Source organism: Bombus impatiens, unplaced genomic scaffold (genome assembly GCF_000188095.3).
Source record: "Bombus impatiens unplaced genomic scaffold, BIMP_2.2 scf_0581, whole genome shotgun sequence".
NCBI lineage: Eukaryota > Metazoa > Arthropoda > Insecta > Hymenoptera > Apidae > Bombus > Bombus impatiens.
Window position 1 is genome coordinate 592,845 of NT_177000.1, and position 9,815 is coordinate 602,659.

The 9,815-nt window shown below is 39.3% G+C and overlaps 1 protein-coding gene across 1 annotated transcript in view; it reads right to left on the bottom strand.

The window, feature by feature from the left end:
* LOC100744141 (dynein heavy chain 1, axonemal-like) overlaps positions 1 to 9,511 on the bottom strand; it is a 54,896-nt gene extending 45,385 nt beyond the window's left edge. The window contains exons 1-15 of the mRNA XM_033322179.1: positions 9,253 to 9,511; positions 8,577 to 8,906; positions 8,365 to 8,488; positions 7,762 to 7,932; positions 6,992 to 7,350; positions 6,684 to 6,726; positions 5,788 to 6,098; positions 3,514 to 3,982; positions 2,911 to 3,235; positions 2,418 to 2,549; positions 1,953 to 2,273; positions 1,642 to 1,819; positions 1,446 to 1,578; positions 601 to 1,146; positions 149 to 372 (exon numbers count right to left, since the gene is read on the bottom strand). Of these exons, the coding sequence (XP_033178070.1) occupies positions 149 to 372; positions 601 to 1,146; positions 1,446 to 1,578; positions 1,642 to 1,819; positions 1,953 to 2,273; positions 2,418 to 2,549; positions 2,911 to 3,235; positions 3,514 to 3,982; positions 5,788 to 6,098; positions 6,684 to 6,726; positions 6,992 to 7,350; positions 7,762 to 7,932; positions 8,365 to 8,488; positions 8,577 to 8,906; positions 9,253 to 9,491 (3,905 nt within the window). The 5' untranslated portion in view covers positions 9,492 to 9,511. The remainder of the gene's footprint in view (positions 1 to 148; positions 373 to 600; positions 1,147 to 1,445; positions 1,579 to 1,641; positions 1,820 to 1,952; positions 2,274 to 2,417; positions 2,550 to 2,910; positions 3,236 to 3,513; positions 3,983 to 5,787; positions 6,099 to 6,683; positions 6,727 to 6,991; positions 7,351 to 7,761; positions 7,933 to 8,364; positions 8,489 to 8,576; positions 8,907 to 9,252) is intronic.
* Positions 9,512 to 9,815: the final 304 nt, after the last annotated feature.

Sequence of the window (9,815 nt, forward strand, 5' to 3'; positions counted from 1 at the left end):
AGGGAGGGAGGGAGGAGAGGAGAGGGAGAGAGAGGAGAAGAGGGGGAGAGGGAGAGGGTGGGGGGAGAGGGGGGGGGGGGGGGGGGGGGGGTTATAAGAAGTAAAATTTGAAATAAAAATTGAAAAATGTTCCAGTTAGTTACCGTACCCGTACGGAAATTCTGCATTCACAGCACGCACTTTCAGCTCGCCATTCACCCAATAGTAGCGAAGCTGTGATATCCAATCGAAATCATTCACGTTCGATACTTTTTCCTGTAACAGCTTGTACAGCACATCGCGCGCGTGCACCTCGATAGTGATCACCGCTTCCAGCATTAATCTTTGAATTTCCGTTTGTGGACTGCGCACCAATTCGCGTAGATCCTCCATCTGTGGGATAAATTCTATTCGATTCTATTCGATTCTATTCGATTCTATTCGATTCTATTCGATTCTATTCGATTCGTTTCAATTATTCGGTAGTTGACTATGTAAATAGAATAATCACGATCGTGCGATAGATAAAACGAACGACGCATCGTCGTAACGTATAACCGAAGGAAATGTGGCCAAGTACTTATTTATTATACTTTCATTCTCGGCGACTCTGTGTCTTACGTGTGCCAACAGTCGCTGATAGTAGTCGGAGAGAGTTTTGGTACGGATGCCATTTTCCACTTGCGCAGTCCAATAAGTTTGACCGCAACAGAGAGTCACTTGTCCCGGCCACATGTACACCCACGCTTTCCTTGGAATTACATCGATGACTAGCAGAGCTGTTCCAATGATGTTTCTGATAGTGGTGCGCATCACCGTCTCCAGATCGCCCAGCCAAAACTCCACGCTCCTCAACGGGTACATCGGTGGATCGAGCACCACTTCCTCCCTCTCGGCAGAGTACATCCGAGTGATCTGTAGATCCTCTTCGAACCTCACTTCTTGAATGTTCTCGAAACACTTTCTGAGGTGCGGTTGCACCGCTTGCACGTTCTTCGCTTGAGCCAGGATCTCCAAAAGTTCCTCGTCGCTGAGGAAGTAGAATCGAGGAAAAATTCGTCGTTTCATTTCCAAGTAGTTCGATAGACCTTTCTGCACTACTTCCAGCAAACTTTGGCACTCTTGAAGGCTCTCCAGTAGATTGACGTCGGGGCATATTTTGATAACCTGTCGCGATAGCGCCTTTAGCTCAAACTTTCGAGAAACGAAACAAACTTTCGTCGACGTTTTCAAACCGGCACATATTTACGAAACGATAAGACGACGAAATAAACGAATTAGCGAGTTACATGTTTCTCCAACGGTTTATTACTTTCCAGGAGGATATTAAAGGAATACGAACGACGAGTAATTAAGATCGTTTAGAATAGAACGTAGAATAGAAAAGAAACGGTTGCAAGATGATATAACGGTTACCGAGAGAAAATCACATAAAGCGAGACATTGTGTATTAAAGTTGAAATTACATAGGGATTTTCATAGGCGTTCTTCATGATCCGTCTCCAGTTGCGTTCCATCGCATTGTACTTCCTAGTCTCCACCGGCAACTGAACCTTAATGTCCTCCGAAGTAAATATTGGCTCCAGATACATCCAATCTCTGTAATTGCGCACCTTCTTATCGTTAAACGAACGATTCGCTCTTTCGCTCGATCCCTCCTACCTTTGTACTTCGATCCACAAAATCAGCACTTGCTCCGTCAACTTTAATTTATACTCCCATTCGGTAATCTCGTCCTCGAAAACGGTCTTCAGCGGGCTGAACGCCAGCTGCTGTACGCCGAGTATGTGATTCTCTAGTAGCATCGTAGTTTCCTCTGCCACCTTTATTATATACGTTCCTGTACGTGGCGGATAGATAAACGGATCAACGTGTCGTCATCGATTAAACGAAAACTCGATAAAATTCTACTTTATACCTGTATACCAGATACACGTGGTAACGTATACGTGGAAAAAAATAAAAGTACCGACCAGTCGTTTTATACGCAAGTATCTCCATAACGATCGTTTCCCACTCTTCGATCATTTTGTTCAACGTCCGTTCCGTGGCGTATTCTTTGGCTGCTGTGTCAGCGACGGTCTTTACTAATTCCTCAAACTCCTCGATACCGAGCATTAACAGCGATTTAAACGTTATGCTTGGCTTGAGAGCCATCTGTATGCCAGTTTGCGCGCTCAGTTGCTCAAAGTGACGATCCTTCATTCCCGGATCTCGTAGAGCTTGTATGAGACTGATGTAAGGCTTGAATTCATCTATTTGTTGCCTTATAGCAATTGCAATCGCTTGCACCTCTATTTTAAAAGGAAGATTACTTGAAAGCGGTATTTTGCTTTTTCGAGTGAAAGTGACGACCGATGCTAATTTTCATGCTAATTTTCATGCTAATTTTCATGCTAATTTTCATGCTAATTTTCTAGCAAATTGTTCGAACCTACTTGGAAATTCTTGAAACGTTCGAATCGCGCGAGTCATTGCCCGATGCATATCAGCAACTAGAACGTCGATCTGAGTGCCATCGACGTTCATCAGCGGGTTATCCATCCATATGTCGTGCCATTTAAGCCAGTCTACGAATTACGAAACATAGATTCGATAACGATGTCGAACTTACGAAATTTACTTTCGACAGAGGGAACGCTGCTTCGAAAGTAAAAGTTTTTAGAATAGAAGGTGAAAGGCAAGGAATTTTATTAAAATTGACTTCTCGGACAGTTTGTTCGCCATCATACGCGATATTTTCGGTATGGAAAAGGCAGAAGGAATCGCGAAGCGATAACACCGTCTTAGTAATTTCATATTTTCAAGAATAGCCTTTTCTTACCGATAGGCTATCTATGCATAGTCGTCGAATGGTCGTCGAATGGTCGTCGAATGGTCGTCGAATGGTCGTCGATAGTCGATCGCTGTGATTCATGATCGCATACTTGCCTGAAGCGGTGACCCACAAGCTTCTGTAAGGTTCAAAGTCGCGCATCAACTTGTGCAAATGATCGAACGGCACCACTTTCATGTCGAGCAGCTTTTGCCGTTCATTGAGCAACAAACCCATCTCCCGACAGTCGACCATGCTTTTCCAGATTCGTTTCACATCGAGCGCAGTCTCGTGTATACGATTGATATCCGTTTGAAGAGCGATGTTTGCCACGTTGCCAACCAAAGTGTCTATTCTCTCTTGCAGTAGAACCTCGTCCTGCAGTTGGATTTTGTAGAACTTTTCCTGCTCTTCCATCAGCCGTTCGTTCGTTTCTCGCACCTGTTCGAATTTTTTGCCGTTTATTTCGAATCTACACCGTGTCCAATCCAATTACTCGTTCATGGTTGTCGGAAAAAATATTGAAAAAATATTTCCAACCAACGTTCGATTTACCATCCAGGTAGGTGTTCTACCGCTGAACCGAATCTTCTCTCGTTGTACTCTCTGTTACTCCATAGAAACTTATAACAAGTAAATAGCGCTGCCTACACGATCCTAATCGTTTTCTACGCTAACCTGCTAATCTCTAAACCGGTCGATACGAAGATTTTCATCACCTCGTTCTCAATTTGAAGAGGGCAACCGATCACTTCCCACTTGGCATGGAAGTCTTCGTCGGATATGTTCCATAGAAATCCGTCGAGAATATCAAAATCCAACTTCAATACGTCCATCCTCTCGTCGAGATTCTGCACTCGAAGCGGTATAGTTTCCATCCAGTCGCGTATCTCGAATATATGCTCGATACTCTGCGGCACTTCCCTCAATTTGTACCTTATCTGCGTGTATTCTTCCAAGATATCGTCGACTTCCGTTCGTAACTTCTCCGTCAACATAACGAGCAATTCTGTGGCGCACTCGTGCCGTTTCCGCATCAGCAAATCCTTCAAAGGGCGAACGTTCGCTAGAAACGGACCGATGGCAATGGTATTGGGTAAAGTCGCTTGCAGATTCTGCTTCATCGTCATATGAAACGCAATTTCCTCCTTTATCTCCGCCGTGCTAAGCTCCTCCTGCTTGTACGCCCTTCAACGTCCATATAAAATTTTATTTAGCCAACCGTTCTTTTCGCCAAAAACGTAATACGCGTTCAATTTCGATAGAAACTTGCACCAAACTGACCGCCGTTCTCGATCCGCTTCTCTTCTCTATTCAAACCAATACCGCGTTTCTATATTTTACATTGTCAGAACGACATACTTTCTTCACCGCCTTTCTCATTACCACCACACCATTTATAATTTCATAACAATTCCACCATCTATCGTCTATTATATGAAATTTCAAAATATTTCATTGTATCTATAATACGATTCTATCTATTCGATATTTCTCTAAAAGATGGTCGATTAATTATCGCGAAAGTAACAAAAGCACGATCATCGAACATGACTCGACGACAATTTCTATTAAGATCACGCGTGAAATCAAGAAATATGAAATCAAGATATACTTGAACGTAATGCTTGTTCGTCTAAACATTAGAACAGCGTACTACGCTCTTTCGTAAGTATCGTATAAAATAAAGAACATTTAACTGGAATAACATTACCAGAGTTCTAATCGGATTCTCATCCAGCTGAACAACGAATCTTAAATTCAATCGAGTAACCGTATAAACGTTCCAAGAAAATGTTCATATCGTATTTAAACTTTATTACACGAAATTGAAAAACTTTGATCACCGAATACTCACTCGATGTACTGCGGGATGTCGAGATTGAAGAACGACTGATATCGGCTGTATTCCTTCGCGTACGCTCTTAACGGTATCGTTGATCTTTTGTAAGCTATGGTCAATCGGTCGCGAACTTTGCATACCTCATCTTCGAGTAAACCAACGGAACTTAGAAAAAGGTCGGCTGGGAACTTCAACTTTGGAAGTAGAAAGGGATGTAGTTGCCTGATTTGATGGCAAGCGGCGAGCGCGTTGTCGTATAAAGTCACGATGCTTTCCTTCGAACGATCCACGTTAAACGTTAAACGTTGAACAAAGAAAAACCTCGATAAGTAAAAATCGTTAACTCGACGCGTAGAAAATGTCGTTTTTCCAAACTGACAGAGCGGTACCGACCGAGAGCGATCGATCGTCTTAAACTTCAAATCTAACAAGTACTGTCCTATTTATTATTTGTATAACTCGATAAATTCGAAACAGCGTCGAAAAGTATGACGATTCTCGTTCGGGAAAAACGACGCTTCCCGTGCATCGATCGAGTACGTTGGTTCCTTTCAAATACTATAAAAAGAATTCTAGCTTTCTGTTTAATTCCGCAGAATTGTTTAGACAACTTGCACTTTTCAAATTTTTCGTATTACGCCTTAATAAAGTTGTCTAATTGCCGATTGAAGTTTGACGATTAAAATAATTTCAATGATTTACCGTCTTCGATTTTCATCGAATTTAATATTTTTAACGACAGATATACGTATGACAAGAACAGGATATATCATTTAATACACTAAATAATACTCTAAAACGCGGTCCACTGTATATACTGTAGTATACCATGCCATACTATATACTACAGATATATACTATACTATAGCAGATACAGGTGACAAACTTTCAAAAGTTAAGTTTAAAGTTAAGTTTTAGGCAACCGCTTGCTCCTCCCAGATAGAGAGAAATATAATACGCAAACGAAACGTTTGTCGAATGAAGTCAGTTTGTTTTGACGTAGATATATCTATGTATAGTCTACTATAGTAATCCATTAATAGTACTAGTATAGCAATAGTGTACCATTTGAGTCATGACACGGAGCACAGAATCGTTTAAAATAAACAATTTCAAAGAAAAAGGAAAAGGAAAGTCGCGACTATCTGACTGCATCGCGATACATCTCGTTTGTGTTTTCGAAACATTTGCTTTTATCGAATGAAAAGCAATGTCGTTCGAGCGATAGAACGGAAATGCACCTACTACAAATTTGTCTGGATTTGTCGTGTAATATGCTTTCTGTTCGTCCATTTGAAGATCAATGAGGAAGATGGGATTGCCAGCAGGCTTAAATTGGGTATCGATGAGATCGTCTCCCCAAGCGAATGACTCCTCTACGTCCAAGACACACAACGCTGGTCTTTCCAAGATCTCTCCGTATAATTTGATCGAATTTTCCACCAGAACACGCAACGCATACTAGTCACAGTCCAGTATTAGCTTATAAAACTTACGATAATACCTATATACAAAATGAATATGGCACGATAGATAGAAGTCTGTTGTGGAAAAAAGTAAAGAAACACTTTTATACAACTTTCTCGTGTATTTCTCTATGCATGTGTATAAAGACATAGCGGCATAATAGCATCATTTTAAGTGAAAAAATGTTTTTACTTTGTATTTTTACTTTCATCCCTATTAATACACCCCCTTTATTTCGAATAAACTGCTACACGCACAGCTAAATTTGCACTACTAGCCAATATCAGTAGCTTATTCTCTCTCTCTCTCTCTCTCTCTCTCGTACGTGTACATATTTTACGTGTTACATCGAATGATCGTATAAATATTTGGCATAAAAGAGGCAAGTGTTATTTGCTTTGATAGAGTAGCCTACAGTTTAGATATTTACGATTTGGGAAAATTATGATAGAAGATATGTATATCTGTTGTTCGAGCGCAGTATCAATTTGTTAAATTTCTAGGAATATAGTCGCAATTTATCGTGCAAATGCCGTCGAAAATATGATAATGCTTATCTTCGTCGTGCATATAGTATACGCATGTGCATTTACTATGTCTATGTGCTAAATAATGTGTCAAACTAGATTAAACACAGCCGTCAAACTTATCATTATATTATGTACATATAAGGCGATCCCTATTCGTTATTTGTTATTAATGCGCTAATCAATATCTTTTTTGTCACGGATAATTGACTCGAAAGACCCTTCAAAATGATTATCGATTAATATAAACCTACAAGTTCTTTTTTATCCAGAATTTTATCCAGTGATAATAATGAAAAAAATCAAAATAATAGAAAAATTTCATCGACTCTATCTTCTCGACCTCTCGATTACACCTGCTAAATACGTACCTGCATACAAAGAGTGGTGAGATTCATGAAACGTTTCAATTTCATCACATCGTACACCCCGTGATTCTTCTGTTCGAGATTAAACCAACCCTTTCCAAGATCCCTCAAGCACATCCTAACCGACTGCGTAATTTTTTCCAACCACGGCTCTTTCAAATACTTAATAACCGTAAGGATGGCCTGGCTTTGCAGATCCTCGAACTCTAACAGTCTTATTTGTTTGCCATAAGAAGTAGCGAATAAATTCATAGAGGATACGTACATGCATTCCGCCATGACGCACGCCATAGCTTGGTATACTTCTTCGTGAACGTACAACGTTATCCAGTGTGTACGTTGCCTCACTTTCTAAATCGAAATTCATTATTTTTATACTTGAGACTGGAAATTGTGAACTCGATAAATGTATATTCTCTAACGATCTTTACGATCCAGAAAACGTTTAATTATAATTCAATGAGAATACATTTTACTCGACGATATTTTACCCCCTTGACAAATTAAGACATCTCTATAGAAACGTCTTATGCAAATCTTTTCCTTTTTTTTCTTTTTCTTTTTTCTTTTTCCTTTCTTTCTTTTTCCTTTCTTTCTTTTTACTTTCTTTCTTTTTACTTTCTTTCTTTTTACTTTCTTTCTTTTTACTTTCTTTATGTAGATGGCTTAATTCGACATGGAACGTGTTTAAAACGAAGGCCGGTAAAATAATGTTCTCGCAGAAACATTATTATCAATGTAATACATACGAAGTGATATTACCAGAAAATTCGTCATGCCTGTATCGATCTTGCCCTTTTTTGGCACCCTTGTGGCTTCGATATCGGGCATCCACGTGACGAATTTAAACATTTCCGGATTTCGCTGTATCATCTGCCTCCACGTAAGATCGCACATGGTCCGCTGGTAATCCAGACAAATTTCTTCCATCAGCTAGAAAACGTAGCGATTACCGTCAAATATAGTAGCTACATAATGGAAATATTCTAGAAAACGAAATGTACGCAGTCTATTTGCAAAATACGTGGAAGAAGAAAATTGAGTTGTTCGATATTAGGAATATCAAATCCGTCAAAATCTCGGATTACAGATCCCTTGTACGATCACTGCAGACATACGTGTGCCTTTTTCACAAAAGCTGGTATCGACCGTGTAACAGGTATATGGAAAAACAGCGTGGAAAAAATCCAAGGAAATGTGCGAGAAAACAAGGTATCGTCTATACCGAATGTATAAATATTAACTTTAAACTTTTTGCTACTTTTGATTTTTTTTATTATTACGTTGTAAATATATACCGCTCCTTGTATATTTTGCATAAGTATATTGAAATATATTGAAATCTGAATGAAATCTTTTACGTACCAATATTACATATTTGTGCTTATATGTGGAATTATTCGTAGCCAAACGAACGATCGTTTCTTTTTCTTCTTCGTTCAACGTTTTCATGCCTTCCATTAGCATACAATCCAAATAGAAATGATACCTACGTAAGCGTGTTTAATAGCGTTAAAAGTATTCACGGGTCAGATAAATTTACAATTTTTAATAAAAAATTTAAAACTTCTCGGTACTTTATAGAAGCTTCGGCAATTCGTCTGTGTTTAATGGCCGCCGCCACTCTCTTCGCATAGATTCTTGGATCTTCGGCGAACAGACGAATGTAAATCCTCGGTATCTTAAAGTTGCGCTTTCTGCCGTCAAGCGTGAGCACAGTCCACAATTTCCTCTCGCGATCATAGTGAGTAACAGCAGCGTTGGTCCAAGCGAACAGCTTGTTCAACTGATCGTCCTCGAGGGAAAACATTTCGTCCTCGAATCGAAATCTTGGCACAAAAACGGTAGCCGGTAGCGGATAATGCGTTCCATCGATCACCCCAAGATTTATCCAATCTTCTACCGTCCTGCAATTGCATTTCGCCTCTTTTTTTAATATTTTTCACTTATACAAATCTTTCTTTCATTTTAACACATCAATATTTTTTATTTAATTTTTAACATTTTCCTCTCGATATTGCGATATTACTTTTACCACCGTATGTATTTTCATAGTAGCCTGAACCTAACCTAAAACATAGTAGCCCGTGTCCCCTGCCTACTTATGTTTTATAAATAAAACGTAAAAGTATAAAACAACTGCATTTAAATATCTCATCGACGCAAAAACTTAATTTACATTCTATACGTCTATTTAAAATTGTAATTTTAACTTGTGCATATTAAGAGCATTAAACTTTGTTAATAGCGCACCTACAGTCGTATTCTTCGTCGTCAAAAATTTCCAAAGGAAGAAAATGCGCCGTACTGAACAAACCGTATGCCTCTTCGTAAGTTAGTAGCGGCAATGTGGCAGACGGGGGTAACATTTGCTTCGGTGAAACACCAATTTCCTCCAAAACATCCTGGATTTTCAAATTCCTGTACAATCTGCGTCTCCTCTCCATCTCGACGTTTCGTGGAATTCGCTTGGGCTCCACATTTTGCTGCATTTGTACTTTCGGGACAAACGTCTCCGCCGGAAACGTCTATTTCACAAATGTTTCTTTGATCGTTTATCTTTTAACCAACTAGAGTCCATGATAATAGTGGTTAGGATAAATTATATGCAAATGTAAATGTAAATAATGATAAGCGAAATCAACGAGGATCAATCCTCTAGAATCTAGAAATTCCTTTCTATCGTTGTTACAGCTTTCATTTCTGGGAAATACGGAATAAGTGGAAAGATTTCATTGAGATAGCTTTGCATTGTAGCTCCCGTCTTGTAACTTTTATGATTATTTACGTTTCTTAACAGAGATATTATCTGTTCC